The sequence below is a fragment of the Vanellus vanellus genome, assembly GCF_965231255.1.
Source record: "Vanellus vanellus genome assembly, contig: HAP1_SCAFFOLD_2247, whole genome shotgun sequence".
Lineage (NCBI taxonomy): Eukaryota > Metazoa > Chordata > Aves > Charadriiformes > Charadriidae > Vanellus > Vanellus vanellus.
Genome location: NW_028127932.1, coordinates 1 through 14,431, shown reverse-complemented (window position 1 = coordinate 14,431; position 14,431 = coordinate 1). Strand labels below are relative to the sequence as shown.

Genomic DNA, 14,431 nt, shown 5'->3' with positions numbered 1-14,431 from the left:
GGGATAAAGGGAAGAGTGACGGCGGGGAGGGCCTATCGGCGAAGAGAGTGCCCTGTTCCTTCACGGCCACCGTAGCTGCCGCTTTTCCCGCCCTCCGGGCCGCCGTACCGGTCCGGTTCCCCCTCCGGTGTTCCCTCCCCGTCCCGTCCCTCCCCCCACCCCCTCCCGCCGCCATGGGTTTCCTTAAGCTCATCGAGATCGAGAACTTTAAATCCTACAAGGGCCGCCAGATCATCGGGCCCTTCCGCCGCTTCACCGCCATCATCGGTCCCAACGGCTCCGGTGAGGCCCGGGGGGATGAGGGGGGGGGCGGTAGGCCCCGCCGCTATCCCGGGAGGCTCTCCCATGATGCACTGCGCGGGGGGGGTATCCCAGAATTCCCTTTTCCCCTACCCCAAGACTTGGGGGGTCCCCCCCCAATCCCATAATCCCCTGGGGTCCCCTCCCCCCCCCCTTCCTCCTCCCCCCCCTCCTTTTGGGGGGGTATCCCCCCTTCTCTGGGGTTCCCCCCCAATCCTGGGGGTCCCCCTCATCCCATAATCCCACTGGGGTTCGCCCAACACCCCCTCGTCCTCTTCCCACCCTCTTTTTGGGGGGGTCTCCCCCATTCCCCCTTCCTCCAGTCTCCCCCTCTCCCCCCTCCTCATTCCCTGGGGTCCCCCCTCACCCCCTCAAGCCTTGGGGTGTCCCCCTTCCTCCTCCCACCCTCTTTTTGGGGGGTTCTCCCCATTCCCCCTTCCTCCAGCCTCCCCCTCTCCCCCTTCCCCATTTCCTGGAGTCCCCCATCACCCCCTCAGGCCTTGGGGTCCCCCCCTTCCTCCTCCCACCCTCTTTTTGGGCGGGATCTCCCCCATTTCTCCTTCCTCCAGCCTTCTCCTCTCCCCCCTCCCCATTCCCTGGGGTCCCCACACTCCCCCTTCAAGCCTTCTTTTCCCCCCTCACCCCCTTTTTTTGCCCCCTCCCCAGGTAAATCCAACCTGATGGACGCCATCAGCTTCGTCCTGGGGGAGAAGACGAGCAACCTGCGGGTGAAAACCTTGCGGGATCTGATCCACGGCGCTCCGGTGGGAAAACCCGCCGCCAGCCGCGCTTTCGTCAGCATGGTCTACTCCGAGGACGGCGCCGAGGATCGCACCTTCGCCCGCGTCATCGTGGGTACGATGGGAGGGGGGACACACGTTTAGGTTTTTTTGTGTGTGTGTGTGACACTTTGGAGAGGGGTGGGGGATGCTCTGACGCCCCGAAATTCCCCGGCGTAGGCAGCTCCTCCGAGTATAAGATCAACAACCGGGTGGTGCAGCTGAGCGAGTACAGCGAGGAGCTGGAGAAGTTGGGGATCCTCATCAAGGCCAGGAATTTCCTCGTCTTCCAGGTTTGGGGATAAGGGGGGGGACCCGCAAAGGCTATTTTGGGGGGGCCATATGTGGGTTTTGGGGAGGTATTTGTGGGTCTGGGGGGCTTTGGGGGGGGGTTTGGAGGGTAATGTGTGAATTTGGGGGGTTTATTGGGGGATATGTGTGGGTTTAGGGGGTTTTGGGAGAGGTATTTGTGGGTCTGGGGGGCTTTAGGAGGGATTTTGGGGGGTTATGTGTGAGTTCGGGGGTTTATTGGGGGATATATGTGGGTTTGGGGGGTTTTGGGGGGTTACTTGTATGTTGGGGAGCTTTAGGAGGGGCTTTGGGGGATTATGTGTGAGATTGGGGGATATGTGTGGGTTTAGGGGGTTTTAGGGAGTTACTTGTGGGTTTGGGGGGGCTTTAGGAAGGATTTTGGAGGGCTATGTGTGGGTTCAGGGGGTGTTGGGGAGTATTTGTGGGTCTGGGGGACTTTAGGAGGGATTTTGGGGTGGTATGTGTGAATTTGGGTTTATTTTTGGAGGGTATAGGTGGGTTCAGGGAGTTTTGGAGGGGTACTTGTGGCTTTTTAGGAGGGATTTTGGGGTGTTATGTGTGAATTTAGTTCCGTTGTGGGGGGTTACGTGTGGGTTCAGAGGGGTATTTGTGGGTTTGGGGGGGGCTTTAGGAGGGGTTTTGGGGTGGTATGCGTGAGTTTGATCCTCCCTCACCCCGTTCCCAAGCCGTGGAGGAGCCCCGTGAGGATTTGAGGGGGTTCTCCCCCATTCCCCCTCCGCGGCGGGAGACCTCAGACCCCCCCCCCGTGAGGATTTGGGGCTCCCCCACCCCCGACACCCCTTCTTCCTCAGGGCGCGGTGGAATCCATCGCCATGAAGAACCCTAAGGAACGGACGGCGTTGTTCGAGGAGATCAGCCGCTCGGGCGAGCTGGCGCAGGAGTACGACAAGCGGAAGAAGGAGATGGTGAAGGCGGAGGAGGACACTCAGTTCAACTACCACCGCAAGAAGAACATCGCCGCCGAGCGCAAGGAGGCCAAGCAGGAGAAAGAAGAGGTTTGAGGGGTGACGCAGGGCGGGGAGGGGGTCATCCTCCTCTTCCTCCTCCTCCTCATCGCGGCCCCCCCCTGAGGCTGTGTTTCCCTCCTGCAGGCGGATCGTTACCAGCGTTTGAAGGACGAAGTGGTACGAGCTCAAGTGCAGCTCCAGCTCTTCAAGCTTTACCACAACGAAGCCGAGATCGAGAAGCTCAATAAAGAATTAGGGTTGAAAAACCGGGAGATCGATAAAGACAAGAAGAGGATGGATCGGGTGGAAGACGAGCTGAAGGACCGCAAGAAGGAGTTGGGCAAGATGATGAGGGAACAGCAGCAGATCGAGAAGGAAATCAAGTGAGGGCACTTCCAAAAAGCAAAACAGAGAAGGGGTTGAGGGAGGAGCTCCCCCGTCCCCTCATCCGGTTCTTTTTTCGCCAGGGAGAAGGATTCGGAGCTCAACCAGAAGCGTCCTCAGTACATCAAGGCGAAGGAGAACACCTCGCATAAGATTAAGAAGTTGGAAGCGGCCAAGAAATCGTTGCAGAACGCGCAGAAGCAGTACAAGAAACGGAAAGCGGACATGGACGAGCTGGAAAAGGAAATGCTGTCGGTGGAAAAAGCCCGGCAAGAATTCGAGGAACGTATGGAAGAAGAGAGCCAGAGTCAAGGCCGCGACTTGACGTTGGAGGAGAACCAGGTAGGGCTCATCCCCCTTTCCCCTGCGTCGATTTTTGGGGATCCCCAACCCTAAATTTTTGGTGTCTCCCCCCCTCCCCCCAAATTTTAGGTGAAGAAATACCATCGGCTGAAGGAGGAGGCCAGCAAACGTGCCGCCACCTTGGCCCAAGAGCTGGAGAAATTCAACCGGGATCAGAAGGCCGACCAAGATCGTTTGGATCTGGAGGAGAGGAAGAAGGTGGAGACCGAGGTGAGGTTCAGGGGGTCCCCCAAACCCCCCCAGGACCCCACCAGGGCCTCCCCCTGCCCCTCCTCAGCCCTCTCCCTCCTCCTGCCCCCAGGCCAAGATCAAGCAGAAGCTGCGGGAGATCGAGGAGAACCAGAAGCGTATCGAGAAGCTGGAGGAGTACATCGCCACCAGCAAGTGAGACCCTGTCCCCAACGCAGCCCTGGGCTATCCCCTCTCCCCGTCCCCCGTGTCCCCATGCCCCTGGGGCAGCCCCTGAGGTGTCCCCCATCCCCATGACCCCCATCTTCATGTCCTCGAGGTGTCCCTCCTCCCCGTACCCATGTCCCCATGCCCCTGGGGCAGCCCCCGAGGTGTCCCCCATCCCCGTGAACCCACCTCCGTGTCCTTGAGGTGTTCTGTGTCCCCGTACCCATGTCCCCATGCCCCTGGGGCAGCCCCCAAGGTGTCCCCCATCCCCATGAACCCACCTCCGTGTCCTCGAGGTGTTCCTTGTGCTGTGTCCTTGTCCCCATGCCCCTGGGGCACCCCCTGAGGTGTTCTGTGTCCCCGTACCCACGTCCCCGTGCCCCTGGGGCAGCCCCTGAGGTGTCCCCCATCCCCGTGACCCCCATCTTCATGTCCTTGAGGTGTCCCTACTCCCCTTACCCATGTCCCCATGTCCCTGGGGCAGCCCCTGAGGTGTCCCCCATCCCCATGACCCCCATCTTCATGTCCTTGAGGTGTCCCTTCTCCCCATATCCGTGTCCCCATGCCCCTGGGGCAGCCCCCAAGGTGTCCCCCATCCCCATGAACCCACCTCCGTGTCCTCGAGGTGTTCCTTGTCCCCGTACCCATGTCCCCATGCCCCTGGGGCGGCCCCCAAGGTGTCCCCCATCCCCATGAACCCACCTCCGTGTCCTCGAGGTGTTCCTTGTGCTGTGTCCATGTCCCCATGCCCCTGGGGCGGTCCCCGGAGCGTTCCCCATCCCCGTACCCCCGAGGCATCCCCCATGCCGGGTGCAGCCCTCCCCCCCCAAAAAAAAACCCCATCCCTCCTCCCCGCCCCACCCCAGACAATCCCTGGAGGAGCAGAAACGCCTGGAAGGAGAACTGACGGAAGAAGTGGAGTTGGCCAAACGTCGCATCGACGAGATCAACAAAGAGCTGAACCAGGTGATGGAACAACTCGGGGACGCTCGCATCGACCGGCAGGAGAGCAGCCGCCAACAACGTAAAGCCGAAATCATGGACAGCATCAAACGCCTCTACCCCGGCTCCGTCGTGAGTCCCCCACCCCCCAAAACCCCTCTCTGGCTCCTTCCCCAACCCCTCAGCTCGCTGCTAAACCTTTTTTTTTTATTATTATTAATTTTTGGGGTGTGTGTGTGTCTTTTTATCTCTTTTTTTTTTCCCCTAAAGTACGGCCGCCTCATCGACCTGTGTCAGCCCACGCAGAAGAAATACCAAATCGCCGTCACCAAAGTGTTGGGGAAGAACATGGACGCCATCATCGTGGATTCGGAGAAAACGGGGCGCGATTGTATCCAGTACATCAAAGAGCAGCGAGGAGAACCCGAAACCTTCCTGCCCCTCGATTATCTGGAGGTGAGGCCGCGGGGACACCCCCGTTTTGGGGATCGTTGGGGCTCCCCCGGGGTAGGGGATCCCTCGGGGGTGAGGGTCTTTGGGGTTTGGGGGAACCTCTGTGTGACTCCTTGGGGTGTTTTCTGGGGTTTGGGGGGGCCCCGTTCAACCCCTCGGGGTCCCACGAGGGGGTTTGGGGGAGGGTCCCCATTTAACCCCTTGTGAATCGTGGCCCTCCCTGGGATTTTGGGGGTCCGTATCGAATCCCGGTGGCCTTGTGGCCCTCCCCGGGGTTTTGGGGGTCCATATTGAATCCTGGTGGCCTTGTGGCCCACCCCAGGGTTTTGGGGGTCCGTATTGAATCCCGGTGGCCTCGTGGCCCTCCCCGGGGTTTTGGGGGTCCCCATTTAACCCCTTGTGAATCGTGGCCCTCCCTGGGATTTTGGGGGTCCGTATCGAATCCCGGTGGCCTCATGGCCCTCCCCGGGGTTTTGGGGGTCCGTATCGAATCCCGGTGGCCTCATGGCCCTCCCCGGGGTTTTGGGGGTCCATATCGAATCCCGGTGGCCTCATGGCCCTCCCCGGGGTTTTGGGGGTCCATATCAAATCCTGGTGGCCTCATGGCCCTCCCCGGGGTTTTGGGGGTCCGTATCGAATCCTAGTGGCCTTGTTGCTCTTCCCAGGATTTGGGGGTCCCCATTTAACCCTTTGTGACTCGTGGCCCTCCCTGGGGTTTTGGGGGTCCGTATCGAATCCCGGTGGCCTTGTGGCCCTCCCCGGGGTTTTGGGGGTCCCTATTTAACCCCTTGTGACTCGTGGCCCTCCCCGGGGTTTTGGGGGTCCCCATTTAACCCTTTGTGACTCGTGGCCCTCCCCGGGGTTTTGGGGGTCCTCACATAACTCCTTGTGACTCGTGGCCCTCCTCGGGTTTTTGTGGGTCCGTATCGAATCCCGGTGGCCTTGTGGCCCTCCCCAGGGTTTTGGGGGTCCGTATCAAATCCCGGTGGCCTCGTGGCCCTCCCCGGGGATTTGGGGGTCGCCGTTTAACCCCTCCCTTTCCTCGCGCATCAGGTGAAGCCGACGGACGAGAAGCTGCGGGAGCTGAAGGGGGCGAAGCTGGTGATCGACGTGATCCGCTACGAACCCCCCCACATCAAAAAAGCCCTCCAGTACGCCTGCGGCAACGCTTTGGTCTGCGACAACGTGGAGGACGCCCGGCGCATCGCCTTCGGGGGCCACCAGCGGCACAAAGTGGGGGTCCCCCACCTTCCCCGGCCCCCCCAAAGCGAGGACTCAGGCATCCAGCCTGCTTAACCCCCCCTCCCCCTTTTCGTTCTCTCCGCAGACGGTGGCGCTGGATGGGACCCTCTTCCAAAAATCGGGGGTGATTTCGGGGGGCGCCAGCGATCTGAAGGCCAAAGCGCGGCGCTGGGACGAGAAGGCGGTGGATAAATTGAAGGAGAAGAAGGAACGGCTGACGGAGGAGCTCAAGGTAAAGCCGGGGGGGGGACACACGCGGGTGCGCGGACCCCCGTTTTCCTCTCCTGGGGGGGTGGGGGGGGTGTCCCAACCCCTTCTTTTTGGGCTTCGTCATTTTCCCGAATCTCTGGGAACCCCCAAATTCCTTCTGTCGGACCCCAAAGCTGCGTCCGCACCCGCTGATGTGAGAACCGGCTGTTTGTCGTTTTTCCGCAGACCCCAAACCTCCTTCTTTTCTCATCCCACCCCCCCCCCCAACTACTTCTTTGTCCCCCCCCAAACTTCTCCTCTTTCTTTATACACCCCAAAAACTTCTTCTTCTTTGTTCCCACAAAAACTTCTTCTTTGTCCTCCCAAAAACTACTTCTTCTCCTCTGTCTCCGTCCCCCTCCTCAAAACTTCTTTTTCTTTGTCTCTCCAAGAAACTTCTGTTTCTTCTTCGTCCCCCCCAAAACTACTCTTTCTTCGTCTCCCTCAAAATCTTCATCTTTGTCCCCCCAAAACTTCTCTTTCTTCTTTGTCCCCCCCCAAAACTTCTTGTCTCCCCCTAAAATTTTTTCTTGTTCTTTGTTGCCCCAAAAACTACTTCTTTGTCCTCCCCGAAACTTCTTCTTTTTGTTCATCCCCCCCAAACTTCTTTGTTACCCCCCAAAACTTCTTTTTTTATTATTTTTTTTTTTATATTTTTTTTGGTCCCCCCCCTCTCCAAAAAGGGCGCTTCGCTCCTCCCTCTCCCACACCCAAAACCGAATCCCAAACCGCGGCGTTGCAGCCCCCAAAACCGGGCACAGCCCCCCTCCCCGAGAGCTCGGGGGATCCCCGAGAAGGTGGATTTTCCCCCCCAACACCTCTTCACTCCCTATTTTTTTTTATTTTTTTGCCTCCCCCCCCCCCCCAGGAGCAGATGAAGGCGAAGCGGAAGGAAGCCGAACTGCGCCAAGTCCAATCCCAAGCCCACGGTCTCCAGATGCGACTCAAATACTCCCAGAGCGACCTGGAGCAGACGAAAACCCGTCACCTCGCCCTCAACCTCCAGGTACCGCATGCAACCCCCCCCTCCCCCGGGGGGGGCATTTTGGGGGGAGTTATACCCTTTTTGGGGCTTTTTGTGGGGGTTCTTGGCTGTTACAAGCTTGAAATTGGCTGTTTCTTGAGAAGGGGATGTCTTCTCTATGGGCGTTATTGAGTCTGGATGGTCCTGGGGGGGGGATTTTTGGGGTGAGGGGGGTCCTTGGTGTCCTCTGACCCCCATTTCTGCCCCACCCTCCACCCCCGACACAGGAAAAGTCCAAACTTGAGAGCGAATTGGCCAATTTTGGGCCTCGGATTAACGATATCAAGAGGATCATCCAGGGCCGGGAGCGGGAGATGAAGGACCTAAAGGAGAAGATGAACCAGGTGAGTGCTGGGGGGGGGGGGAAGGTGATTTTGGGGGGGGGGGTTGGGGCGCAGGGGTTTGGGGGAGCCCCCTGTGGGGCTGATGTGGTGTCCCCCCCCACCCCCAGGTGGAGGATGAAGTGTTTGAGGAGTTTTGCCGCGAAATCGGGGTCAGGAACATCCGGGAGTTCGAGGAGGAGAAGGTCAAGAGGCAGAACGAGATCGCCAAGAAGAGGTAAGGGCCCCCCCAAACTACTTGGGGGGCACACCTAGACCCCTAGGGGACCCCCAAACCCCTTGGGGGGTGACACCTGGACCCCCAGGAGACCCTGTGGGGCAGCCGTTGCCCCCTGAGGCCGTGGGGCAGCCTGTGGGGTGGCTGTTGTCCCCCCTGACATCCCCCCTGACACTGTGGGGTGGCCCGTGGGGTGGCTGCTGTCCCCTCTGAGGTCCCACCACCACCATGGGGCACCTCTTGAGTCTATGGGGTGGCTGCTGTCCCCCTTAGGGTCCCCCCCACCACCATGGGGGGCTGCTGTCCCCCTGGGGTCCACCCCACCACCATGGGGCACCTCCTGAGTCCGGGGGGTGGCTGCTGTCCCCCTTAGGGTCCCCCCTACCACCATGGGGGGCTGCTGTCCCCCTGGGGTCCACCCCACCACCATGGGGCACCCCCTGAGGCCACGGGGTGGCTGCTGCCCCCCCTGATGTCCTCCCACCACCATGGGGGGCTGCTGTCCCCCTGGGGTCCACCCCACCACCATGGGGCACCCCCTGAGGCCACGGGGTGCCTGTTGTCCCCCCCTTGGCCACCCCCACAGCTCCGTGGGGCAAAACCCGTCCCCCTCAGCAGCCCGTGGGGCAGCCGCCGTCCCCCTTGGGACTCCCCCCGACGCTTCGGGGGGGGACACCCCTCCCCCCTAAAATGTTGGGGACCCCCTTTTAGGCTGGAGTTCGAGAACCAGAAGACGCGACTGGGCATCCAACTGGACTTCGAGCGCAACCAGCTGCGGGAGGACCAGGAGAAGGTGGCCATGTGGGAGCAGGGCGTGCGGAAGGACGAGGCCGAGATCGAGAAGCTGAAGAAGGTACAGGAAGGGGGGGGGTGTGTGTGTGTGTGTATTTTTTTGGGGGGGGGGAGGGGCGTGGCTTTCCCAGGGCGGGGCTGATGGGCGGAGGCACCGGCAGGAGGAGCAGCGGCACATGAAGATCATCGACGAGACGATGGCGCAGCTGCAGGACCTGAAGAACCAACACTTGGCCAAGAAGTCGGAGGTCAACGACAAGAACCACGAGATGGACGAGATCCGCAAGAAGCTGGGCGGGGCCAACAAGTGAGGGCGGGGCTAAGGGGGGGAGGGGGCGTGGCCTCCATAGGGGGCGTGGCCTCGGGGGGGCGGAGTCTCAAGGGGTGTGGGGCAGGGCTGGAGGCTTGGAGGGGGAAGGAGTAGGTCTGAAGGGGTGGGGCTAAGAAAGGGGCGTGGCTACAAAAGGGGCGGGGCCATAGGCCCAGGGTGGGGTGTGGGATGGGGCGGAGTTTGTGCCCTTGGGGGGCGGAGCCTCAGCTCTTGGGGGTGGAGCTTGCAGGCAGGGGAGGTGCCAAATGGGGGTGGAGCTTCAGCCCTGGGGGGTGGAGCTTGCAGGTGGGACAGAGCTTCAGCCCTGGGGGGTGGAGCTTCAGCCCTGGGGGGTGGAGCTTGCAGGCAGGGGAGGTGCCAAATGGGGGTGGAGCTTCAGCCCTGGGGGGTGGAGCTTGCAGGCAGGGGAGGTGCCAAATGGGGGTGGAGCTTCAGCCCTGGGGGGTGGAGCTTCAGCCCTGGGGGGTGAGCTTGAGGGTAGGACAGAGACTCAGCTCTTGGGGGTGGAGCTACCAGGCACGGGTGGAGCTTTAAAAGGGGGAGGAGCCTCAGGGCTTAGGGGTGGAGCTTGCAGGCAGGGCCTGGAGGAGGGCTGGGGGGGTTGTGGGTGTGGCTAAGTGGGTATGGGCGGGGCTAAGGGGCTTGTGGGCGGGGCTAAGAGCGCTAAAGGGGCTGCAGGCACAACTGGGGATGTACGGGGAGGGGCTGTGGGTGGGGCTTGGGGGGCTGTGGGCGGAGCCAGCCAGGCCTCTCACACCCCCCCACACCCCCGCACACCCCCCCACACCCCCCTCGTTGCCCTCGCGGCGCAGGGAGATGACGCACCTGCAGAAGGAGGTGACGGCCATCGAGACGAAGCTGGAGCAGAAGCGCAGCGACCGCCACAACCTGCTGCAGGCCTGCAAGATGCAGGACATCAAGCTGCCCCTCTCCAAGGGCACCATGGACGACATCAGCCAGGAGGAGGTGGGGCCCCGGCGGGCTTTGGGGAAGGGGGTTCTGGGGGGGCTCGGCGACCTCCCTAACCCCCCCCCCCCCCCCTTTTTTTTTTTTTTTGTCCTTCCCCCCCCCCCCCCCCCAAAGGGTGGCCCGGCCGGGGAGGAGCCGGTGAGCAGCTCCCAGCGCACCTCCAGCCTCTACGCCCGGGAGGCCCTCATCGAGATTGACTACAGCGACCTGCCCGAGGAGCTCAAGGTGCGCCGGCCCTTTAATTCTGGCCCCTCCCACTCACCAGGGCTCCTCCCGCTTCCTCTAGGCCCCTCCCACTGACCAGGCCCCCACCCATTTTGTTGGGGCCCCTCCCACTTGCTGGGGCCCCTCCCCTTTCCTTCATGCCTCTCCCACTCACTGGGGCTCCTCCCCTTTCCTTAAGGCCCCTCCCACTCGCTGGGGCTCCTCCCCTTTCCTTTGGGCCCCTCCCACTCACTGGGGCCCCTCCCACTTATGCCTGGTCCTCTCAATCCCTTTGGCCCCTCCCCTTTTCTTCAGGCCCCTCCTACTTGCCAGGGCCCCTCCCATTTCCTTCAGGCCCTTCCCCCTTCCCCCACCCCCATGGATTGAGCAGCCCCTCCCCATCCTAAGCCCCTCCCCTTTTCATTAGCATATCAAGCCACACCCCTCCCTTCCCACCCCTTGCCCACATAGGCCATTCCCACACGGGGTGTGGCCTATCCATAACCCCGCCCCCATGTGCCTCAGCCCACGCCCCTTTACTTTAAGCCACACCCCCTCCCTGAGGCCACACCCCCTTGCTCGAGGCCACACCCCCATCTAAGACCACGCCCCCCCCTCGAGAGTCCCCATATGGGCTGAGCCACCACCTGGGGGTGGGTGGGGCATACCCTGCCCTGCCCTGCGTGGCCACGCCCCCACGAGGCCACGCCCCCACGAGGCTCCGCCCCCTCCCCAGGACGCGCAGGCGGAGGAGGAGATCCGGCAGGAGATGAACCAACTGCAGCAGCGGCTGACGGAGCAGCAGAGCGTCCTCCAGCGCATCGCCGCCCCCAACATGAAGGCCATGGAGAAGCTGGAGAGCGTCCGCGACAAGTTCCAGGAGACCTCGGACGGTGGGGACGCGGGGGGACCGGGGGGAAGACGTGGGGGATGGGGGGACGGCGGGAAGACCTCAGAGATGGGGGGGCAGCGGAGGGACGCCAGGGACGCCAGGAAGACACAGGCACGTGGGGACACCAGGGATGCGGGGACACCAGGAGGACACCAGGGACGCGGGGACACCAAAGATCTGGGGACACCAGGAAGACACCAGAGATCTGGGGACACCAAAAGGACACAGGGTCATGGGGACACCAGGAAGACAAGGATATGGGGGACACGGGGACACCAGGAGGACACGGGGACACCAGGAAGCCACAGGGAAATGGGGGACATGGGGACACCAGGAAGACAAGGATATGGGGGACACGGGGACACCAGAGACAAGGGGACACCAGGAAGACAAGGATATGGGGGACACGGGGACACCAGAGACAAGGGGACACCAGGAGGACACAGGGACGTGAGGACACCAGGAATGCACAAGGAGATGGTGGACACGGGGACCCCAGAGATGTGGGGTCACCAGGAAGCCACAGGGACATGGGGACACCAGAAGGACACGGGGACACCAGAGACGTGGGTTCACCAGGAAGCCACAGGGACATGGGGACACCAGAAGGACACGGGGACAGCAGGAAGGCACAAGGAGATGGTGGACACGGGGACACCAGAGACGAGGGGACACCAGGAATCCACAGGGAAACGGGAGACGTGGGGACAGCGAGAAGCCACGGGGGATGTGGAGATGGCCCCAGTGCCCCGTGGGTGTCCCCGATGTCCCCAAAGATGTCCCCTGACCCCCCCCCGATGTCCCTCCTCCCCCCGCAGAGTTCGAGGCGGCGCGCAAGCGGGCCAAGAAGGCGAAGCAAGCCTTCGAGCAGATGAAGAAGGAGCGCTTCGACCGCTTCAACGCCTGCTTCGAGTCGGTGGCCACCAACATCGACGAGATCTACAAGGCCCTCTCCCGCAACAGCAGCGCCCAGGTACCTCGCACCACGGGGCCTCGCACGGGGGCCTCGCACGACGGGGCTCCTACGCTTCGCGTGGCCACCCCCAACCTTGCCGTGGCCACCTCAACCTTGCCGTGGCCACCCCCAACCTTGCTGTGGCCACCCCTGGCCTTGCACCAGCTCTTGCACCATCCTGGGTGACCTTGCACGGGGTCTTGCACGCCCACCTCAGCCTTGCCACAGTCAACCTGACCTCATGTGGCGTCTTGCACCATCGCCCCACGCCTCGCACGAGGCTTTGCACGCCCACCCACCCTTGGTTGCTCACCCCTGCCTTCACCCCATCCCTTGCACCATCGCCCCACGCCTCGCACGAGGCTTTGAACGCCCACCCCACCTTGTTTGCTCACCCCTGCTCTCTCGTGGGGTCTTGCACCATCGCCCCACACCTCGCACGAGGCTTCGCACGCCCCCCTCCCCTTATCTCCCTCCTCCCCCCCTCACCTCCCACCCCCGGGGGCCGTGGGGACCTTCCCCGTGTCCCCAACGCCCCCCGTGCCCCCCCCCCCCGTGTCGTCCCCCCCTCCCCCAGGCCTTCCTGGGCCCCGAAAACCCGGAGGAGCCCTATTTGGACGGCATCAACTACAACTGTGTGGCCCCCGGCAAACGCTTCCGCCCCATGGACAACCTCTCGGGGGGGGAGAAGACGGTGGCCGCCCTCGCCCTCCTCTTCGCCATCCACAGGTGGGGCCCCCCCCCCCCAAAAAAAGTGTCCTGTGTCCCCCCCCCCGCTTCATTTTGGGGCTCTCACCCCATTTTTCTTTCCTCTCCTCCCCCCCCAGCTACAAACCCGCTCCGTTTTTCGTGCTGGATGAGATCGATGCGGCGCTGGACAACACCAACATCGGGAAGGTGGGGATTTTGGGGGACACCCCCCCGGATCCCCCCAAGGTTTTGGGACAACCCCCCCAGGGCGTTTTGGGGACCCCCCCAAGGTTTTGGGACCCCCCCTAAGGTGTTTTGGGGACCCCCCTAAGGTTTTGGAGACCCCCCAGGGCATTCTGGGGGACCCCAAGGTTTTGGGACCCCCCCTAAGGTGTTTTGGGGACCCCCCTAAGGTTTTGGAGACCCCCCAGGGCATTCTGGGGGACCCCAAGGTTTTGGGACCCCCCCTAAGGTGTTTTGGGGACCCCCCCAAGGTTTTGGAGACCCCCCAGGGCATTCTGGGGGACCCCAAGGTTTTGGGACCCCCCCTAAGGTGTTTTGGAGACCCCGCCAAGGTTTTGGGGACCCCCCAGGGCATTCTGGAGGACCCCAGGGCGTTTTGGGGGGACCCCAAGGTTTTGGGACCCCCCCTAAGGTCTTTTGGGGACCCCCCAGGGCATTCTGGAGGACCCCAGGGCGTTTTGGGGACCCCCCCAAGGTTTTGGGGACCCCCCCAGGGCATTTTGGGGACTCTCTTGGGTTTTGGGGACCCCTCATAAGGGGTTTTGGAGTCCCCTTCAAGACGTTTTGGGCCCCCCCCACCCCATTTTGGGGGTCCCCAAGTTCACTTTGGGGTTCCCCCCCCCACTTTTGCCCTCTCTGGGGGTGTCCAACCTCCCCCAGCCCCACTTTTGCCCTCAATGTGCCCATTTTACTGCCCCAGGGTGAGGTTTTTGCCCCCCCCCAAACCCCATTTTTGGGGCCCCCCACCCCATTTTTGGGGCCCCCCCTATTTTTGGGGTCCCCTGACCCTTTTTGGGGGTCCCCCGCAGGTGGCCAACTACATCAAGGAGCAATCGGCCGCCAACTTTCAGGCCATCGTCATCTCCCTCAAGGAAGAGTTCTACACCAAAGCCCAGAGCCTCATCGGCGTCTACCCCGAGGTGGGTAAAATACCCCCCCGGGGGGCTAAAATACCCCCCGGGGGGGGGCAGAAATGCCCCTGGGGGGGCAGAAATACCCCTGGAGGGGGGTATGCGCTGCTGGAAGGGGGTAAAATAGGGGCTGGAGGGGGGGAGAGGGGGTAAAATAGGGGCTGGAGGGGGGGAGAGGGGGTAAATACCCACCTGGGGGGGGGGAATTACCCCCTGGGGGGGGTAATATATCCTATGGGGGGCAAATACCCCCGGGGGGGGCAGAAATACCCCTGGAGGGGGGTATGCGCTGCTGGAAGGGGGTAAAATAGGGGCTGGAGGGGGGAGAGGGGATAAATACCCCCACTGGGGGGGGAGATATACCCTGGGGGGGGGTAATATATGCCCTCATGGGGGCAAATACCCCCCTGGGGGGGGCAGAAATGCCCCTGGGGGGGGCAGAAATACCCCGGGGGGGGGGTTGGAATTACCCCG

The 14,431-nt window shown here is 62.3% G+C and overlaps 1 protein-coding gene across 1 annotated transcript; it reads left to right on the top strand.

Moving 5' to 3' along the window:
• Positions 1-157: 157 nt before the first annotated feature.
• Positions 158-13,966, top strand: SMC1A (structural maintenance of chromosomes 1A; the record flags this gene model as incomplete). Its single annotated transcript, XM_082500686.1, has 24 exons — positions 158-282; positions 967-1,155; positions 1,260-1,372; positions 2,204-2,407; positions 2,504-2,742; positions 2,827-3,085; positions 3,176-3,316; positions 3,408-3,490; positions 4,369-4,576; positions 4,715-4,900; positions 5,951-6,130; positions 6,225-6,371; positions 7,257-7,394; positions 7,640-7,756; positions 7,864-7,970; positions 8,682-8,823; positions 8,924-9,069; positions 9,906-10,059; positions 10,177-10,287; positions 11,003-11,159; positions 11,977-12,131; positions 12,691-12,842; positions 12,941-13,010; positions 13,856-13,966. Coding segments are annotated over exons 1-24 (3,618 nt in total), but the record flags the coding sequence as incomplete, so codon positions are not given.
• Positions 13,967-14,431: the final 465 nt, after the last annotated feature.